The sequence below is a fragment of the Microtus pennsylvanicus genome, chromosome 4, assembly GCF_037038515.1.
Source record: "Microtus pennsylvanicus isolate mMicPen1 chromosome 4, mMicPen1.hap1, whole genome shotgun sequence".
NCBI classification, from domain to species: domain Eukaryota; kingdom Metazoa; phylum Chordata; class Mammalia; order Rodentia; family Cricetidae; genus Microtus; species Microtus pennsylvanicus.
The window spans coordinates 90,761,327-90,783,913 of NC_134582.1; the positions used below are offsets into that span (position 1 = coordinate 90,761,327).

At 44.2% G+C, this 22,587-nt stretch overlaps 1 protein-coding gene across 1 annotated transcript; it reads right to left on the reverse strand.

Annotated features, from left to right (window-relative positions):
* Positions 1 to 909: 909 nt before the first annotated feature.
* Positions 910 to 22,151, reverse strand: Smim13 (small integral membrane protein 13). The gene is made up of 2 exons (XM_075969835.1): positions 21,930 to 22,151; positions 910 to 4,979 (listed from the first exon to the last, which is right to left on the reverse strand). The coding sequence occupies exons 1-2, from the start codon at positions 22,003 to 22,005 to the stop codon at positions 4,792 to 4,794; spliced, it is 264 nt and encodes an 87-aa protein (XP_075825950.1). The 5' UTR covers positions 22,006 to 22,151; the 3' UTR covers positions 910 to 4,791.
* Positions 22,152 to 22,587: the final 436 nt, after the last annotated feature.

Sequence of the window (22,587 nt, forward strand, 5' to 3'; positions counted from 1 at the left end):
AGGTCAGCCTAGGCTATATACAAAAAGCAGCTATTAGAAATACTTCAAAACCATCACATATGGCTTGTATGTCATTGCATCTTTCACACATCCCTACCCTCAAATGTGCAGTCTCGATTCCAGAAACAACTACCTATACACAGCCCCACCAGTCCTTGTATGGGCTTTCATCTGAAACCCTCTTCTTGCCTACTACCTGGAAAATGACTACCTCTCCCAGACCTTCATAAACAGCATCGTCTTTACGCCAGCTGGTTGGACCACAGTGGTGGGGGTAGGAGTAAGAACATTCTCCGTTACTCCAGAACATTCTGCTCCATATCTCCGTTTAAGTGGTGCCTACTGTCCCAAGCCTTTGGCACCAGAACTGAGTCTCCTAACCAGCCCAGATCCCAGACCCATCTCTAAGACAGCCCTGCCTTACAAAGCCAAGCTCTGACAACGTCCCTTTCCCTATCCTATATTCTTGGCACCTGAGCACTGACGAAAAAACACTGGAATCCATGGTTTCCTGCCTCCAACAGGTTCTCCCTGGATCCTCTCACTTGGCAGGATTCAGTTCCCGTGGTCTTCCTGGTTGTCAGTGCCAAAAGTGGAGCATGGTCAATGGCGAGCAAATTAGCAAGCTCTCGGGGTTGGTGGTGGGGTAAGGCTAAGTATGACTAAGCATACCAACAGAGCTGTGCAGTGTGTCTTTTAGGCTCTATATTGATTCATTTCCTAGCATAGTGGATGCTGTCCTCCCAATTCTTAGACTTTCAGAATTAGTGAGTGAGCTGCTGAAATGTGGACCATAAGGGGGGAAAAATCCAAAAAAAAAAAAAAAGCCTTTAAAAAACCCCTTTGAATCTCATGTTCAAAGTACCCATCACACTCATTACCTTTAATCAATGAGACACACACACTTGCTTATTTTTATTTTCCTTTATTCTGTGCAAGAAGCTTTGGATATTCTAAGACATCATTTGCATATCCCTCATCTATATTTTACATCTTGTTCTATAAGGAAACTATTAACACACACAGTTCTAACGCTTCACAACGTATCTGTCAAGCAGCAAGATGACAATGAGTCACAGCACAGGACAGAAGGGAAAGCACAGCAGCAGTATTTGGTGAATGGTTATGCATAGAACTGGCGTGGAGGTTAATGCTAGCGCGTCCTCCACAGGTAGCTTGTGCTCTGACAAACGGAGGTGCAGCTTCTATACTACAGGGTAAAACACGTAACCTGCTAGACGTCTCCGGCTCTGGGACACTTTAAGAGCAGACAATAAAAGGGGCTTTGATTTAGACTCCATACCCCAATGCCATTCTACAGTCGCCTGAGCTTTTCTGAGCTCTGAGTTCACTGGCTTTATGAAGTCAGCTTCAAATGTAAAAGCACTTGGTTTACCAGTCAAGATCTCCAGTTACACTGGTTACCTGTCACATTCAGACACCTTCTAAGGAAAACTGACTTTAAAAAGAGATTGCAATGTGGACTCAGAATTTCTATCTAACTTCAAACATTGTCCCTCTTTAACATGAAGCATGTACTACTTTCCATCATGTTTTAGATGTCGGTACATGCATAGTCTAAACTCTTAGCAAAATACCATTTTGAAATGGTTAAGACTAATCTAAACAAAGAGGTCAAGGTGTCCATGAAATAGCTATCCAGTATCTACTTCCACTGTGAGAAGCCATTCAGTTCAAACACCATCTTCAGGTGTGTGTTAATGCTTCAGTTAACTGTAATAGAAATCTTCAGTGTTTTGGCATTTAAATCTGAGCCATGCTACCACATGGACAATTTGCAAACAAATAAATATGCATGTGCGCGTGCACACACGCGCACGTGCACACCACACACACACACACACACACACACCTTCAGAGGCAAACCACATATTTGGGAAGGGCTGGTTGTGAAAGAACTGCAACAAGCTACCTGAGTCCTCAAGTTTCTAATCGATCCTCAAAGAGATGATGTCAGCAGGCAAGGCTCTAGTATTTGGATGCTGTGTCTTTAAACTTTGAAGTAAAGCACACCCCTTGCACTGAGAGCCTGAGAACACAGGTGTGACAGTTATAATAGCCACAAACGCACTTAAAGAGGAAACAGGACAGAAAGCCACAGCACGTGAGGAATCCTGGAGGGACAGTGGTTTCTCCTCTTTCTAGGTGGGGTAAGGAGATTCATGACCACAATTCTACACAAAGGACTACGCCTTAGACTCTTCACACTGGCATCCGAAATGTCTTTACTTTCTTTAAACCACACAACTATGAGCTCTTACAGCATACGACATTATTTCTCGGGCCAAACAGTTTTTATTAAAGCTTTATAAAATATGCTGGAGACATAAATACCAATAAATAATTTTCTATATGTATCTTTACAGAGATTAGTTTGGGCCCGGTTATAGATGGGGGGATTACATCAGTTCCCATTCTTTAATACTGACACAACAGAGAGCGCACCCGCAGCTTAAAGTTTTTCCTGTTGCCATATAAAACCTTAGATACCAACAGCAAAACATGAAAACCTGGAACTCAGAACATTAGATTATAAAAAAAAATCTAATGTAAACCTCCGGGTACCAAGATGCCTTGGGGCATCTTGACCCACTTAGTGATATTTAGTTAGTATAAGATATAGCAAAAATCAATGCTAGAAACAATGCCACTGTTCTTTATGCCTTCTGGTCATATTATGTCCCATAAAGAAGTCAGAACAAGCCAGGCAGTGGTGGTGCACACCTTTAATCTCAGCACTTGGGAGCCAGAGGCAGGCGAATCTCTGTGAGTTCGAGACCAGCCTGGTCTACAAGAGCTAGTTCCAGGATAGGCTCCAAAGCTACAGAGAAACCCTGTTTTGAAAAAAGACAGAACAACTGCTCCACACTCAGCTGCGGGCATCTTCCCCAGAAAATGTATAAATGATGACTGTCCTCTAAAGCTTCCCTTCCAGCGCACCCAAAGGGCTATGATGTCTACAAGCAGATCTTTAGGAACTCAACTTGGGGCAGTGCCAGCAGACAGTTAACAGACAAAACCTGCCAGGATGAAGAATGAGGTATCAAACAAGATTAACCACAGCCATGAAGGACAGAAACCAGGAAAGGAACTTGGCTTTGCAGTTCATTTCTGTCTAGAGCAGACAACACTAGAAGGTTCATTAATCCATCTCTCTTCTCTAGTAAACAGTCCAAAGTTCAGTTAAAACAAACAAGGACTCCTGGCAAGAGGCAGTTTACACAAGTAAGCAGGTTTTTTTCAACCACCACTGTTTCAAGCCCTAGTGCTCTTTGAGGTCGGAAGTATTTTCTCCACAACACAAGCCCAGAACATAAAGTCGCCATATAAAGGGGGGACCAAGCTTACTTTCCCTAAAGGAGAAGACAGTTTTTAGATTCCTAACTACAACATTAGAACCCCCAACAGGTTTACCCCAAAAGTATTTCATAGAAAATAACTGTTAACACTGTAAGACTTATAATTAAGCTTTCCAATAAATAACTGCTATCTTGAAAAGTAAATTTACAAATTATCACTTTTACTTAATTTAGGTGGCCATCAGTTAAGATGCACCATATGTATCTCTTAAGAAAAAACACTGCCCAGTAAGCTATGACATATGCCTTGTATCACAGAAAAAAATGTTTTATTTTGTATTTATCCCATGTTCTAAAATATCTATATCACATAAATCTCGTGTCTATGTGAAGAACATGTGAAATAAACTGGATAAGTTATGAACTGTAACTTCACATTCCGAGTCCCCTTCTTCCAAACCACTTTTCAAATCAGTCATGGGGATCTGAATCTTCCCATACATGTCAAGAGCGTTGCTCGTGTGGCATTTCCTGAAGGGGTGCCTACCACTGCCTCTAATACTAGCAGGCAGCCTTGGATAAAATGTTTGATATCTTAATGGCCGTCCTCTCCATGAAGTGGCCATGCCAGTCTCTCCTTGCTTTGAAGTTTTTTGATCATTTCTGAGGATTTTGGCAATTTCTCCTGCCTTCGTCTGCAATTGCTTGGTGTGAAGATGGACAACTGTTTTGCAAGTGCCTTGCTGACAAAATGCAGCACAGCTTCATCAACTGTGGGTATCTTCCTTTCTCAAGTCCTCTAAAGCGTTTTGTTGTTTCTTTGCAAGGAAACAGAACCATGATCGTTTCTCCAGCAGCAACTGTTGGCATCACTGATATCAAACACGCTCCACTGCTGTTTCTATGGTTTTCTGCGTACACAATAACCTTCCATTTCAATGCTGACTCACAGTACTTTTTAAAGACATTTTTAAAATGCCAGCTAGACCTGACACATTTGATATCAACAATATACACATCGGCTGAGGTAATGACACTGTAACAAGCTGCAAATTCACATATGCATGAGCTGGGATAATGACAAGACTACCACCTGGCCGACAGTAGTGAGATACGTCCCGATTTAGGACAAGTTAAAATGTCAAGAAAAGGGTACATTTTATGACTAATAACATTTTTTTTCAAGCCTGAAATGTTTACAGATTTTCACCAGTGCAAAAAAAAAAAAGCAAAAGAGTAAGAGTGTTAAGTAGACCTAGTGAAGCAAAATATCCAAGATGAAATCTGTAATGGTCCAATTTGGTTTAAATTCCCTTTATTTCTTTATGGCTTACGTGTAAATCTTCTTTTGAACTGGATATAAATTCAATTACAAATGTTCCTCGGTCACTTAGTAACTTTCCAGGCCAGGTCACTGAAGACAGAGGCTCACGACTGCCTTGGACCATATTCCAGGACAGTGGGTGTCTGGCTAGTGGCCTTCATCAGCAGGCGCCCTTCTCTGGCGAGCAGATCTGATCCTGTGTGGTGAAGCTGAAGGGTCCTCTTCTGTTTCAGACCCTGAAGGCTCATGATCTCCTTCCTGGGATCCTGTGTCTCCCACCAGTTCCCGTAGAAACTTGAATTTAGATAAAAACAGATGCCATACGAAATACCAACCTAAAGAAAGACAAAACCATCCAGACAAATTATTATACCGTTTTCAGCTCAGAACACTACAGTAAACTGAAAAGTCTATTACAAAGAAGTATGTAGACAACAAACACAGGGCACTTACAACATGCGAGGCCCCGCTGAGAAGTTCACAGAACAGCATAAAATACTTAAAGTTCATGATAGAAAAATAAAGCCTGTGAGCCAACAGTGTAAGTCCAAAATTTTCAGAAAATGACATCTTTACACCATCCAATAATAGATCAGTCAACTAAGCCAAAGTCAGCTTTCCCCCACAGCGTTAAGAGCAGAACACCTGAGAAGCCAGGGGAAGACAGTCACCGCACCAGCGCTTTCTGCCACTGTTTCCTTCATGTCATTTATTCAAAAAGGCCAGCAGGCCAGAAAATCCAATGGCTTTTCCAACTCCGTGTTAAACCAGGCCAAGAGGCTGCCACCGAGGGGCAATGTTCAATTTGTCTTATTCCCTACCATCACTTGGGAAAAGGAGCTTAACACTCACTCCTTAGAGCATAAAGACTAACTTGGGAGCCTTCCTCCATTTCTTGGGTTTTGTTGTTTCTTCAGACTGAATACTACCTGTTTATCAAACCCTAAATATGTCAACTATGTGCATAAATGCCCAAGTTCTGCAAAATAATATTTTAATGACATTTCAAATTAACATGCTCAACTTTTACCCAAAATTCCCTGATAAACAGACAGAGGATTAGAGAAAGGAGCATAGGATGAACCACTTCTGACCTATAGTTCACAAAGCTGAGCTTGCCTCTTTAGGGCTGTGGGAGGAGCCACCTAGAGGGCTTAGCTGTCTGTCACTTAAGTTTTCTATAAACTGCTCAACTGACATGAATTCAAATTTAATTCAAAGGGAAATCTGAGGTAGCTTTTGTTCTTTAAAAATTAAATTTTTACAGATATGATCTCATACCATAAAGTTTATCCTTTTGAAGTATACAACTTAATCGTTTCTGGGATATTCATAAGGCCACATGATCAACACTGCTGAACTCTGGAGCCTGTGCACCAACTCTAAGAGAATCCTCCAGAGTCATTAATGGCTGGAGAAGGATTTCTGATGACTGAGAACTTATCTAGCTGTACATAAAGTCCTGGGTTTGAACCCCAGCACCACATAAAAAAACAAGGCGTGGTGTGGTGTTGCACACCTGTAAAACCAGGTGTGGTATGGTGTTGCACACCTAGGATCCAAACACTTGGGAAGTGGAAGCAGGGGGATCAGAAATCAAAGGTTATCCTTTATATAGCGAGTCTGAGGTAGCCTGGGTTATGTGAAACTTTTAAAAAAGCAAAAAGAACCCTGGTATTCCATAAGAACCTCCCAGCGTTGCTGGAGATGATAGCTCACACCTTTAAGCCCAGCACTCAGAATGCAGAGTCAGGTGGATCTCTGTATGTTCAAGACCAGTCTGGTCTACAAAGTAAGCTCCAGGCCAGCCAAGGCTACACAGTTAAGACCTTGTGTAAAAAAAGAAAAGAAAACCTATAAAACAAAAAGCTGAAGACAGCAACAGTTGTCAAAGGCTTTGGATATAAGGACTTTCCATTATAGTCCATGCTCTCTTCCTCCCAAGCTGCACTGCCAGTAACAACAACGTAAACGGCTTCAGTGACAGCCAACATGCAGGAGGCAGGATGTGGCACAGCAAACAGCAGCCGTGCACCAGTCTCCTCCCAGCTAGCCATCACTACTGTGTACTACATCACCACGATCTACCACTATGAACATGCTACATAATGTAATCGGTATCTGGCCTTTGTGTCTGGCTCTATCTATGCGACCCTCTTTTCAAGGTGCATCCTTGTTGGTGGCTTGCACTAGTCCAGCCATTTCTCCACATCATCACCCACACTTCTTAGTGCCACTCGTACACACGGTCCCTCTAGGTATGAAATGGCACACTACAGTGGTGGCTTTGACTTTCATTGGTTTACATAACTAATAACATGTTCCCACCTTAATTTTTTTAACTATTTGTCAATTGTTTTTGCTTTGCTTTTGAGAAAATGTCTAACCAATTCTGCATAGTTTAAAGGGAGGGACTGTTTTGATTTGATTTTGGTTGCTTTGCTGTTATTTTGTTTTTTAACTTTGAGCTGTAAGCTCTTATATGTTCTAGACAGTAGATGTTTTCCCCCCGATTTCATCCAGTGTCTTTCAGTAATTTTGGAATGATTTTTGAAGAACGATGTTTAGTTCTGATGAGATCCAGTAAATCCCTGAAACATAGCTTCCTGGGCTGTTGGTGTCACATAGAGAAAACTACCGAATGATTCAAGATTAAGATTTACACTTGTCAATCTTCTAAAAGTTCGACAGATGTAAACACGTAAGCCTTTGGCCTACTGTTAATATGACAACAGAGATGGGTCCATATTCCTTCGTTAGCATATGTATATCACATTACCCAGATCATTTATTGAAAGGACTATCCTTCTCTTGGAAACTTGGTCAAAAGCCAGTTTATGACGGTAATTGTCTTCTGGACTTTAGTTCACCATATGCTGATCCTAAGCTGACACGCACTATCTGAACTATGGTAGCTTTGCATTGCATTTTGAAGCCAAGAAGTGTATGTCTTCCAACTTTCTTCTTTCCCAAGATTATTTTGACTACTTGGGTCCCTTGCATTTCTAAGTGATCTCAGAGTCAAGGCAACAAGTCTGTAGGTCAAAGTGGGGCCTGCACTGCTTCTGTAATGCCATTCTAGTCAAACAAAATGTTACGAAAATGAGCACACATGGTTATATTGTTCATACACATGTATGTGCATGTGTGTATGGAGGCCAGAGGTCGATGTCAGTGTCTTCCTCTATTGCTCTGGGATTACAGATGTGCAACACCACTCCTGGCTTTTTGTGCGATGCTAGGAATATTAACTCAGAAACTGCAAACATAAATGTAAATTCACTATCAGAAAATTCAGTTCAAAGAGGTCTTTACATCCTTTAGACCAAATATTCTATAAAGAATGAGGAAAGCGATGGGTAACACGATGCCTCTGACTAAAAAGCATTCACTCTTGTCCTGCAGGGGATGGAGAGGGACTGAGAGAGGGCTGGTAGGAAGCTGCTCAAAACACACACACACAATTTTTGTTTGCTTGCTTTTTGAGACAACATCTCACTTTGTAGCCCAGGTTGGCCTGGAACTTGAAGTTTCATCCAGGCTGGCCTTACACTTGGGACAATTCTGATGTGCAAGCGTTCCAAATGAAATTACAAACACACTATCATATCCAACTCACAAACAAATCTGCTAGTTAAAGTCTAACTAAAGTGCTGGACTTGGTGGTGCCTATTGTCATACTTCAGAGGTGAGCTGGAAACAGGAGAATCCTGAGCTCCATCCGGCTAGCCTGAGCTATAGAAAGACCCTGAACCAACACAAACCTTCCCTGATTCCTTTAAAGCATTAACACACGTTATTTTGAGTGAATGTCAACACTGCAAGAGGCTCCAACTGATAGAGCAGAGTTACTTAGAAGTGGTGGCAAGGAAGGGCCATAGTTTCCCTCTGAGGTACAAGTTCACTGTAAACATAGGCACAGTCAAAACAACCCAATGTAATGATTCTACTTAAAGACACCTGGTTGCAGCAATTCCTAAGCATATCATTCAAACTTCAAATCTAGGGAATTCTCAGAAACTAGATTCTCGAGGACTCGCCTCACAAACCCCAAGTCAACCTAGGAGCTGTGCTTACTCAATTTTATTTGTTTGCTTTTTGGCACAGCATCTCACTATATGGCTCTGCCTGTATTGGAATTTATTACGTAGACCAAGCTGCCCTCAAACTCAGAGATCTACCTGCCTCTGTCTCCAGTGGGCTGCAATTAAAGATGTGTGTCACCATGCCTGGCTGTCCTTACTCATTTTGAAGTTCCATAGATTATTCTAATGTACATGCAAGTTTTGGAAACACAGAAATGGCTGTCAAAAAGTAGATCAAACACACGGCCAAGGAAAAGGAGAAAGTGAGATTCACGGTTGATGTCCATGGGGAAAAAATAAAGAACCAGCTGACTAGAAAGATCAGAGTGCAGAGCTAAGCCACTAGAGAGGCCAAGCAGTGTAGGCACACATGTTTAATCCCAGAGGCAGAGTCACCTCTGTTAGTTCAAGGCCACCCTGGGCTACACAAAATTGATCCAGTCTAAAAGAGAAACATAGTTCACACAAAGGTGATCCCAGCACTTGGGATCCCATGCCTTTAATCCCAGCACTACGGAGGTAGAGACAGGAGGGATATGACTGGATAGAGAGAGGAACATAAGGCAGGAAGAGACAGGAGCTCATTGACGACTGAAGATGCAGTCTGAGGCAAAGGCAGTCTGAGGACAGGATCGCCCTTTTGGTCTGATGATTTTGGTAGAGGTAAAATGTCTCCCTTGTGGCTGGTTGCACTGCTTCTCTGATCTCTGTTTTCACCCTCTAATATCTGACTCTGGGTTTTTATTAAGAACAATTAGAATTCGTGCTACACAACACCTCAATTAGAAAAAATTTTCCCCCACTATCGCCAATGAGTTGGGTGATGTCACAGGAAGGAAGTGCACAGATGAAATAACAGATATAATAATGATCAGAGCTGTTTAAATGACCCCCCCTAAAACTCATGAGGAGATGTACTTGAAATCTTAACAATTTAAAGAAGGGATTAAGAAATAAGCTAATATCAGCATAGAGGGAATGAATATATTAAGTATCACAAGGATAGATTTGTCTGTCTCTCCTCTACCCCACAATGCCACAGCAAAGGCCCTCACTGGGTATTAGCACTACAGTCTTCCACAGCTATGTACCCAATGAACATCTAGCATTTATGATTTACCTAGTGTGTGGGGTTCTGCTGTAGCAGCAGAAAATAAATTAAGCAGATGGTCAGAGTTAGGCAAAAACTAACTCTATGGTCTAGAGTTGAGCTGTGTCTGCTCCATAGAATTGTTTAATATAAGAAGTGTGTTTGGAGCTCACTCTCCTGTACACTTGGCAAGTAAGAAAACACAAACGCAATGAAGCTTCACCCTTGACACATTACTAGACAGACAAACACATCAAATGGGTCAGGTGTGTGTATGAGGTGTGGGAACTATGAAGCAAGAGCCACACAGACACAGGACATTATTAGCAGTTCAGATTCACAACTTCAACTTAGCCTAAGAGTAGATTGGCCTAACTGGACTCTGGGCTGTGGGATAATAACTTCTCCCAGGTGTGTGCATGTCACAGGGGAACAGGATAGAAGAAGAAACTTATGAAAACCTAGATGACCTTTTACTGAAAGTATTCACCTCCTTAGACCCTTAGTATATGGGCTAGCTCACAGAAGCACAGCTAACCAGATCCCTGCAACAGAACAATCTCCTTGCTTTCTCTTGTTCTATGGACATGGCTCTTGCACCATGTCCTGGGATTTAGAAAGAAAAACAGGAAGGAGAAAAAGGGGAGGAGAAAGGGAAATTCCATTTATGCATAGTCAAACACCAAGGCTGTGTGTTAAAATGAGTTCTTCACATGCTTGTAAAAGGAAGGTTCAGGCCTTGCTCCGCCCTTAGACTAATAAGCACTATAAGTCAGAAAATCTGGCTGGTGACAGAGGCCCTGGGTTCTGGGACAATAAAAGGCGACTCATTTATGTATGCCAGTAATTAAACATTAGAACAAGGGTAAATGCTATGAAACACACTGTAAGGACTTCTACAGATAAACGTGCCAGAAGGGTAGAGATCATAGATGAGCTGAACACTTAACCATCACTATCTATATAACTAAAAATTCACTATCCGTAGTGTTCACGCCACACAGTGAATTTACATTCAACATCTCTCCTAATCTTCATAACCTCTCTGAATTAGTTAAGGCCGCCAGCCATTACTCCCATTCCTACATAAAAGACTCAAAGGTTAACAGGGGATTTTTGTTTTGTTTATTTTAAGCTAAGAGACCAATTGGTTAAAAATCTCAGAGAAAAACAACACAGGGCAAGCAAGCTCTAAGTTCCAGCAACTGCTGAGAGGGAGTAGACAGAAAAAAAGGAAGAAGGTCTCGTGCCTTGGGTTCAGCAGGAGGCTGGAAGGCAGCTGTGCTGGGAGAGGCTAGAGACAGACTATACAGAGTATAAGCAGGTACACTTAAGATCGGGCCGGTACATGCATAGAAAGAGGAAAGGAAAAGTTACTTTTTGAGTCAGAACTCAGAAAAGTGAGCAGTTCTGGGAATCCTGCAGAGGAGAGCAAGGAAGGATTGTAGGAGCCAAAGGGGTCAATGACATCATAAGAAAACGGCCCACAGAATCAACTAATCTGGACCCATAAGGGCTCACAGATATTGAACCAACCATCAGGGGACCTGTATGGGTCTGACCTAGGCCCTCTGCATATATGTTCAAGTTGTGTAGCTTGAGGTTTCTGTGGGACTGCCAACAGTGGGAGGAGGGGCTGTCTCTGACTATTTTGTCTGCTTGTAGGACCCTTTCCTCCTACGGGGTTGTCTCATCCAGTCTTAGTATGAGGGGAGGCGCATGTTTTATTATAATTTTATATACCACATTTGGTTGATATCCCTGGGAGGCCTGCCTCTTCCTGAAGGGAACAGAGGAGGAGTGGGTTTGGGGGGAGAGGAGATGTGTGTTGGGGGGGAGGCTGCAGTTAAGATATAATATGTGAGACGGGAAAAAATTTAAAAAAGAAAACTGAGCAGGCTTTTACAAGTAAAGATATATAAGCAACTGCCGTTTATTGCCCCCACCCTCTTTAAGATGGGGTCTTAAAAGATATGGTAGCCCAGACTGGCTTCAAACTTAGAGATTGAGATCCTCTTGCCTCAGCCTCCCAAATGTTGGGATTGCCATGCCTGAGTAACATTTATCAAAGAGAGCCTTACTTAGGACAGAGCAATGAATTCAAGTCTATCAGGTTATTGGGTTTTCATGGCAGAAGTATGGCAAGGCACCATTTCAGGGATAATCACATCCACTACAGTGGGATGTCTGTGGTGGCCCAAATTCACACACTGCAACACAAGCCCCACTGTGACTGCACTGGAGGCTGGCCCTCTGGGAGGTGACGAGGTCAGAAGGTACGGTTCTCATGAAAACATCAGGCATGGTCACTAAGGCCTGTGTCACCAGTGTATTCTGTACATCTCGGGTTGACTGGTCTGATAGGATTGCTCAGTGTCTTTGTAAAAAGGCACCTGCAGTTGGGTCTAGGTTCTGTAGTTATATTAACCAGCAGGAATCTTCAGTTAATACTGGCCCTCAATAGTCAGTTGATACGCATTTTAAATCCTTACATTTGTCTGAAGGAATGGTGCATGCCTCTAATCCCAGCACTCAAGAAGCAGAGGCCGGTGGATCTCTGTGAGTTCAAAGTTCACCTGGTATACATAGGGAGTTTTAGGCCACACAGGGCTACATAGTAAGACCCTATCTCAAAAAACAAAACCAAACAAACAAAATCCTTAAATTCTCGTACAGTTTTGTGAGGGAACATTGGGGGGAAAAAAGGCACTTGATGTCTGTTTCTGCATCTACTCTGCTTATAAGTTACGGTTTGGGGAGTGTTGGGGGTCTGCTGAAGCTCTGTAGCTCACTTCCGGAAGAAACAGCATCCGTGGAGAGGAAAATCCCCAGAAATGCCTTCTGAATGCTGATGTGACACTTTTTTTTTTTACATCTTTTGTTGTTGGTATTAACATTTTATCTGTTAATAATAATTAAGTAAGGCTAGGTAAATCATAAATTAAAGTCAAATTTTTAACAAACCCATCACTTTCAGATGGTTCCAGAACCTTGAATTCTTACACGGGCAAACTGAAGCTCAGCTTGCCATCAACAGTGAGGCCAAAAGAGCCTACCTACTCTAAAACAATTGGCCTCTAACTAGAAATTCCCCGTATTTCCAGTATTTTCTACCTTGTTTGCTTCCAAGTGCCTTTTGTTGGGGCACTTTGCCAAGCCCAGCACTGTGAGGCATGGTGCTGCCTTGACTTAAATCTATTTTCCTCCGACCAGAGTAAACTAAAACCATGCTTGCTCTTTGAAAACCCACTTCCCAAACACTGATTAATTCACACCTACTCACCTGCAATTCACCAGGTAGCTCACTATCTGTGAACATGTATTTATCAGAGGCTGGAACATGGCTCAAAGCGGTCCCAGGTCTGACTGAGTCAACTTGGTACACTCTACACTCTACTACACCTGTGAATCGGCGTGCCCGGCACAGCATAGCCTGGACCTCAGTACTACACCTGCCAGTGTGCTCAGGCTGAACCAGGGGGCACAGCCTTGCCAACTTAGAGAGAGGTTGTGACCTCAGGTTAGTTAACACAACCGCTCTCCTCATACTCTGACTTCCTGGGACCTATGTGAACGTGAGGTCTAGACCAGCCCTAAAGTTTCAAAGCTCACGTGCTCTTTTCGGCCTCACTGCTGCCAAATCCCACTACAATCACAGAGCCACTGGCATTCCCAACTCTACTACTGTGTCCTTCGCTACAACTGTCATCGACACAGCATAAACCTAACTGGATCCCTTCCTCCAGGCTGCAGCTCTAAGAGCCTGGAAAATCTGGACATTTCCATAAAACCTCGTCGCTGCCTACACCTGTCCCAAAATCTTGATGCCCCTTGCACTCATCATCACCTCATCCCAGCTCATTGGTCATGGGCTGAAAACGGACTCATTTATTCATTCTTTCATTCAAACACTAGCCAGCGCCTGCTATGGTCCAAATGCTATCATGCTGCAATATGAATGCCCAATGAGAAGGAAATCTACAAAGAGCAAAGGAAGGGGAAAAGATGAGGACGCTGCTGTCTTCAGAGAGGCAGGGAGCCTCACCCACAGCTGAGACAGTAAGTGCCCATGGCCTGGGAAAGCTGCAGAAGAATCTCTGAAGCGCAGTTCCAGCCACGCTAAGCCTGAGATAGCCGTGGCACTCACTGGTTGTGACAGGGTTCTGGTAACATGACACTCCTATCACGTAGGCTGGTCTTAGGGAAGTGGAGTTCCAGGGCTCCGTGCCAAATCTACTCTTCATGATAGCACAGAGATAAACTCGTGAAGTCTTGGGGGAATGGGGAAGGAGGGGGATAAAAGAGAGCACACAAGCCATCTGATGAACTTCACCTGAGAGCAGTGTCCCCACATTAATGGACCTCTTCAAACACCTGCAGTGTTTCTGAATGACTAAACTGGAGTCATTCCAGCTTGTGGCTTAAAGACCCAACCAGAGTGTGCTTATCTTTGTACCTCCGAATACATATCAAACATCTAGGTGAATAGGTATGACACCTAGCTCAGAAACCAGGAAATGAGGAAGATTAAATTCATCCAGCAGCGTTTATAGGAACCAGAAGAGCATGTTTTAGGTGAGGCTGTGAGATAACTAGCGGTTTACATAACAGAGAATCTGCCAGAAGTGCTGGTCCAAGTGGTAGATCCTAGACTTCCAGAGGCAGAGGCAGGCAGGTATCTGAGAATTCCAGGTCAGCCACGTACACATTGAGACCCTGTCAAAAAAACAAAACAAAACAAAAAAGCCACTTTCCAAGTTGATAGATACACCAAGGCATTTCTGGTTTAGTAAGGACAGCCACTCAGCAAGGAGCTAAGAGACGCCCTCCAACAGTAAGTAACACAGAACAAAGGAAACCTCTGTTTTTTACAGGCTTTTAAAGGGGAGGGCCCTGGAGTTTTTCAGCCTGGTCGACCTGTAGTCTGGAGGATGAAGTCCTCAGGGACACAGGTGGGGCTCTGCTCACTCTGAACCCCAGACCACCCTCCCCAGCAAACGTACCTAGGAATCCACTCAATAAGTTATCCATTTGAGGCAATCCTGGTTCATACCACACATGACCACTAATACTGGAATTGAATGATTAGCAGAGGGGTTTTCCCCCACTCTTCAGATGAGGGCCTAGTATGTTATGTGCCAGGCATTTGCTAGGGTCTGGAGACACTGTTCAAAGCAAATGAGGTCATCACAGTGCTTATGTTCTAACTGGCCATGGTAAATAACAGACTGCCATTGTCTCAACCTTCTGAACAAACCGGGCTGAAATCAGTCATTCTTGCTAAAGTTGCCCGTCCTAAAGCTGAAACTATTTACCTGACCTTTCTCAAGACCAGGATTAAAGAGATGCCAAGAAATCAGTCATAGATAAAAGCCCAGTCTCCAACAGCCACCAGTTTCAACTGGCATGCTAATCAAGTTCTTTCTGCCTTAATCGTTAGACAACACACACACACACACACACACACACACACACACACTCCTACCTACCTCTTGAGTAATTTCTATTAACCAGTTGTGTAGTGATATTTCATTTGTATTTTAATAAATAAAGTTTGACCTGAAGGTCAGAAAAGCAAAATAGCCAGCCACTAGCTCTTACCTCTACCTCAGTCCAAAATGGTGATCCTGCCTCCAGGAATCTCAGAATGAGATTGTCTGTGAATTGTCTCCTCCTGATTTATAATCCTCTCTAGGGCTGGGATTAAAGGCATGCACCACTGAGATTAAAAGCATGCACCACCCAGTTTCTATGGCAAACTAGTATGGCTACGGGAATTAAATGTGCGCGTTACCACTGCCTGGTAACTGTAATGTTGACCGGGGGGCTGTTTCACTCTCTGATCTTCAGGTTAAAATATAAATGAAATGCCACTACACAGTTGTTTTTACAGGTGTTCACCAATCTCCACCTTACAAGGCAATGAGCAACCTGCTGTTTGTACTTCCTGTCTAAAAACACCAATATCTTCTACTAAAACCATCAACACCACTTTGTAAAATAAATACCTGATTCTAAAATAAAAAGAAATTATGACACATACACACCACCTTGCTGTGCTAGGAACACTACTGAACTCCTCCAGCCCTCTGCTCTGTGTTTCTGTGTGACAAGTCAGTCAGGACACCATGGGCATGCTTTAGATGGTGAAAGAGACCAGAACAACCCCAAGTGTCAAGTCCCCCCATCAGCCTCCCTGTGAGCTAGTGCCTTAGCCACAGACGCAAAAGGAGAAAAGAATCAGGTGAAGCTCCTGGACTGAGTCACTGCCACAGGCTCCTGAGGTTGTTAGCAGATCACTCCCGGCATATTAAGTGGGGGCTGAGTTCTCTACTGCAAGTGCCTAAATCTATCCTTAATAAATTATCAGTTGTCTTTTAAAAATCTGATTTAAAAAAATCTGTGGAGTAGGTGAGATAAGGGAGCTTAATCCGCTACCAGTGTGAACAAAAACCAACAAACCTGTTCTCTGAACAGAAACATGGGTCAGGCCCTGACTTAAACACCAGCCTCCAACTTCTGGTTCAGAGACACACTGAGGATCTTCTAGCCCCAGGCAGCCCAGGAAACTTACAGAGAAGTTTCTAGTCCAAAACTTAGGCTCTTTGTGATTCCCACTTGTACTGCTTGGTCCAACATAAAAGAGCTGATAAGGAAATGCTCTCGGTTCTCAGATCCAACCGCCATGGACCTGTGGTAGGTGTAGAGCCTGTGCCAGGACTTGGTTCTTTCAGGCTAGATTCTCACCAGCTCACTAAATTCTCCCATTTCAGAGAATATCCATTATCAATTTGGTTTAATATCACTAAAAACTTAATGGTAGAGAGGTATACCAACTGGACAGAAAATGCAATCAAGAAGCAGAAAAGGCAGAGGGAAGAAAAGTAACTGGCAAGGAGGAACTATGTGGATTCCTCTGGGGAGAAAACCAAATGTTGATACTCTCATAGAACAGCTCTCCATGCTAACAACGAGGGTGTGTGTAAACTAGACTCTGTCATTACCAAATCACTGGGCATGGGTGAGACCAGTTAACAAGAACCCATGGGTGTTTTCTGTTGCTTTCTTGTTTTGTTTCAAGGCAGGGTTTCTCGGTGTAGCCCTGGCTGTCCTGGAATTCCCTTTGTGGGCCAGGCTGACCTTGAACTCAGAGGTCTGCCTGCTACTGGTAGACAAGTGCTGATATTGAAGGTGTGTGCCTCCACACCACTGGGTAAGAAACATTGTTTTGTTTTAATTACCTCATGCTTGAATATGAACATATCAAAACCTCTCTCCAAGCCGGGCGGTGGTGGCGCACACCTTTAATCCCAGCACTCGGGAGGTAGAGGCAGGCGGATCTCTGTGAGTTCGAGACCAGCCTGGTCTACAAGAGCTAGTTCCAGGACAGGCTCCAAAACCACAGAGAAACCCTGTCTCAAAAAACCAAAAAAAAAAACCTCTCTCCAGATAGCTAAGAAAAGAGTCCAGCGTAAAAGCCTGGGTTCCATTCCAAATGAAATAGACAGAAAGCAAAGATAATACAAGGAAAATAAAACAAAACTGCTTATTTCAGAGGAGAGTAGGAAATTATTGCTAATCTAGAAGAAATTACCCCTTTTCTAGAAGCGGGGAGGGGGGAGAGGATGTCTCAATTGTGTATGTCTAGACAAGGCAAAATGAGCCGAGGTTCATCCTGACATTCCAGTATACTGTCAGTGATGAAAAAGGCTATCCAAAAAGGCATCTAGAGCCAGAAACCAAGTCACTGGATTTCTCAAAATTAGCCCTGGAAGCTACAAAAAAACAGGCAATAATTGTTAAAGTCTAGATAAAAACAATTTGCAACCTCAGGTCTACTCAGAGTACTGATCAAACATCAGGCCTGAAAATCAAACATGCACCTTTTCTTAGTTAGCTCGCTCTTGCAAATGTGACAAAGACGGTACCATGAGATCCAGGACAGGGCAGAGTGTGGGACGCAGCAGCAGAGCAAGCTCAGCTCTGTGTGAGAATGGCAGCTGCTGAGAACGAAGGGAGCTCCGGGGAGGGGGACCAGCAATGGACTGAACATACAGGAAGCATCGCTCGTGAGTGTAGATTCTGGAGGCTGGAGGGAGAACAAGCAAGAAGTACATACAGAGAACAAAGCACAAGGCGCTAGGGATGGAGCCCACTGTTAGACCACTCGCCTGGGTACATCCACAGCATTGGAAAGATAAAAATAGTGGGTAAAGTTTTAAAAGGCAATTGCTATGTTCAAGCAAAATGAAACTCTAAGTAGCCAGATTATACTGTTGGTCCAGCAGGGAATGTTTACACAGTCCAAATATAAACCCTGGTAACTAATTTGACCAAAAACTGTCATAAATGGTAAACAGAGAAGGCTACCTCACCTAATAAACACCTAAATTACAGAATCAGGTGTAGCAATGAAGGTTATCAAGACATGAGACCTTGTCTCGGAGGAAAAGGGATTTGGAAATGATTACCAACCACTGTGAATGGAAAACACCAAGGTATATGAAAACGCAAAGTGCTTCTCAGGGAGAAACTTCAATTATACAGAAGAGGGCTAACTAGTAAGTGAACACCCACTCAGTAATATGGAAATGATTTATTACCCACCTTGACAAAAAGCAGCTTCAGTGAATGGCACAGACAGAACACATGTTAGAATGAATGAAAAAATGAAAAAGCTGAAACAACCAATATATACAGAAGGAAAACCTCCCTAGGAACATGAAATTTGAAAATGAGAATTCACTGTGAGATAGCTCAATGTTCTCCAGCAAACTCAAGTTTGAGTCCTTAGGGCTAGCTGGTGACAGATTCTGATCCAATGTCTAGTGAGCACTAAACAGAAAGATGATTGAATTGAATGAGATCAGGAAACAGGAAACTCAATCTGAAGGGCAGAGGCTGGTATAACAAAATCTCCAAAATAAATAAATAAATGTTTATATATTCTTTTCTTGAAAATTTTCAAAACATTAACCAGTTCTCCAAAGAGCCAATGGCCATCAGAAGGTAAGAATTATCTTAAAGGCATATGCCTGAACTACTTAGCTACTTTCTACCCTTCTGCAAGGGCTGTAGAAACGGTACACGGCACAGACTGAACTGTGCCCCTTCCCCTATTGGCTCTGTCTGGAAAGGAAATAAGGTCATAAGGGCCAGGGCCCAGATCCAACGACTGGAATATCAGGTACATGCAGTAAGAAGACCCTGTGAAAGCACAAGAAAAGATGGCTATCTTCAGGCCAAGAAGAGATGCTCTTAAAGCCCCTCGAGCCGCCAGGGCTGTTAGAGAGAAATTTCTGTGGGGTAAGTGAACCCGTCTGTGTTAGTCTGCAAGTAGCTGCTCCAAGATAACATGGCACCCCAGTTCCCAAGTCCAGTATACCTCCTCTCTCTTCAACCTTCAGCCACATTCTCGCCAAAACAAAAGGCCGCTTTACCCTGTCATTAGTTTCCCAACAAGAAACAGTTTGGACGACCTTATAAGTTTTAAAGTATCTTACCTTACCTCTCACCCATTGCGTTTCCTGAAATTAATGGCAAGGCCCGCTTAGAAAAATGAGTAAAGGACGGTGGTGTGTGATGGTGACTTGAGAAGCAGAGGCAGGCAAGCTCCTGCCAGCCTGGTCTACACAGCAAGTTCCAGGATGGCTACAAAGAGAAACCCTGTCTCAAAAAACAAAACAACAACAACAACAACAAAATTCCACAAAACTGATGGCCACTGAAAGTTGAGAAAACAATCAGAATTAAAATGTCTCAGAGCAAGTTGGGCAAGTGTATGGTTTGTATGTCATATTCTCATTCCAAGCGAAAAGGGTAGCATATGCCTTCATCCTTTGTTCATCTAACTAATGCTCAAGGATGTGTTTTATCTTATTTCAAGAACCTTAAGATGGGGGCATGTGGCATGATTAATAAAATACCCAGAGACAGATATTGGGGTACAACCTGAAGGTCAGAAAAGCAAAACAGCCAACCACTGGCTCTTACCTCTACCTCAGTCTGAAGTGGCAATCCTGCCTCCAGGAATCTCAGAATGAGACTGTGTGTGAGAGCTGTCTCCTCCCATTTTATATTCCTCTCTAGGGCTGGGATTAAAGGTGTCCACCACTACCACTCAGTTGTTTTTTGTTTTTTGTTTTTGGTTTTTCGAGACAGGGTTTTGCTGTGGCTTTGGAGCCTGTCCTGGAACTAGCTCTGTAGACCAGGCTGGTCTCAAACTCACAGAGATCCGCCTGCCTCTGCCTCCCGAGTGCTGGGATTAAAGGCGTGTGCCACCATCGCCCGGCTTACCACTCAGTTTCTATGGCAAACTAGCATGGCTACTGGGATTAAAGGTATGTAGCACGACTGCCTGGCCTGTAATGCTGATCAGTGTGGGGCATAGCTTGCCTAGCTAGTTTGCCTAGCCTGCCCGAAGCCTGGAGTTCATCCCTAGGGTTGAATCAACTGGATGGAGCACTCTGGGTCAGCAACTCAAGGTAATCCTCCACAACACAGCAAGTCCAGTACCAACTAGTATATCTGAGGCCCCATCTCAGAAAAAAAAAAAAAAAACTTAAACACAACAATTAGTGAAATCATTGATTTACACCACATCAGAAAATTGAGAGAAGCCGGGCGATGGTGGCGCACGCCTTTAATCCCAGCACTCGGGAGGCAGAGGCAGGCGGATCTCTGTGAGTTCGAGACCAGCCTGGTCTACAGAGCTAGTTCCAGGACAGGCTCCAAAGCCACAAAGAAACCCTGTCTTGAAAAACCAAAAAAAAAAAAAAAAGAAAGAAAGAAAATTGAGAGAGATTATTTTATTGTTTTATGTCATGAGAAAATAAATACTGGGCCAGGTGTAGTGGTGCACATATTTTTTCCCCCAAAACATGGTTTCTCTGTAGCTTTGAAACCTGTCCTGGAACTAGCTCCTGTAGACCAGGCTGGCCTTGAAGACACAGAAATCTGCTTGCCTCTGCCTCCCGAGAGACGGGATTAAAGGTGTGCGCCACCACCGCCCAGCTAGCACACCCTAGCATTAGAGGGGCTGAGGCTGTTGGAGCTCTGAGTTCAAGGCCAGCCTGGTCTACAACACAGTAAACTCCAGGCCAGACAAAGCTACATAGTGAGACCCTGTTTAAAAAAAAAAAATACTACTTTAACTCTTGTTTCACTAGAAATAGTCAAAAATTGTTAGGATTGGGGGTCAGTTCAATAGTGCCGTCCTTGGTTCAATAAGCATCACTGACAAAAATCAAATACACATATAGGTATATAAACACAAGTGCATAAGTATCTTTCCCAAGTATAGCCATGGGACTGAGCATTAACTATGTAATAATAAGCTCTACGGTATTTATAAAATTTTAACCAAATACTCCATCACGTCAAACACATACTTTGTTCTTATAAATAGCAGTGCTCGTTGGCATCTATTTGAAATACTTTCCAGTTTCTCACAACTGTCTGGCCTCTCTGCTAAGACCTGTGGTTATCAGCTACTGTGCATAACGAATTAAGAGGGACCAAAAACACGCCTTGAGAACAGTTTAACGTCCTCTCATTCTGAGAAGGAAAATACACAAAGCAAACCAAACAGCACCATTACAGCAGAACCAAGAATTAGGTTATCGGACCCTGTATGTTCATTAGTGTTTTTTAGGCTCTGCCGGGTATCACATCTGCTCCTGCTCGGAATTTGGTTAAAGCCTGCACTCGAAGTAAACAAACAACTTCACACGCGCTGGAAACCCAAGCCCAAGCGTGCTCCAACCCTTGGTTAAAGGAAGGTGGTGAAATCTCTCGACCAGGCTCAGAACCTCCAAATGAAAAGGTGAAACCAACCACTTCTTCTTCGATTACAGGCCACAGAGAAAATCGGAGTAGACTGTATGGCATTAATGACACCAAGGACAAACCTGTCCGGGAAGTAGGAACGTGCTTCTACCTAGAGTCAGGATGCCAGCCCTGAATGCTGAGCTTTCCTCCGTGATGCCCCAGCGATTGCCCTGAGCAGGAGGCATGGCTCCTCTCAGCTCGATCCTGGGAGGCCAGGTGACCACCGAGAGCCCCAAGACACTTATCCACGCACGCTTTCTCGACACCCCCCCTCCACTTACCGCACACCATCAGCAGTAGGACGATCACCAGCGTGGCCACGAACACCAGCAGTGTCAGTCCCACGTTGTGCCACATTTTGAGAGCTGGTGGATGGAAGCGGACTCAGCGACGGATGGCAGGGCGACTGGGCGACATGGGCGGCGGGCGCCCGAGGGCAGCGCCCCCAGGGGGCGGGACTGGGCGGTGCGGGGGCGGCCGCGGCGGGGTCCGCCCGCAGACCTGCCCCCACCTCCCCCGACCGGGGCGACCGAGTCGCGGGAGGAGCAGGCGGGCCGCGAGGCGCCACTACCGCCTCATCGCTCCGGGGAGCCGTGGCCACAGCGTGCAGAGGCCGGCGGCGAACGGACGTGCTGCCATGGCGGCCACCGAAGGGGAAGGCGTGAGCGTGGAGGTGGCGCGGCGGCCGCAAGGCCCTGGCTGCGGCTCCCGCGAGGACCCCACGGCCCTCAGAGACGCCAGATGTCAACCACTCCCCGAGGCCGCCGCTGCTGCTCCTCCACTCCTCCGCCCCCTCCCCCGCAGCAGCTCATCGCCAGGCACCCACCCCGCAACGACTCTGCCGCTGCGCGGGGCTTGCTGGGAAATGGAGTGCAAAGCTCAGTGCATGCTGCGGGTATCTGCCCTACAAGGAACTACAACTCCCAGGACTCAACACTG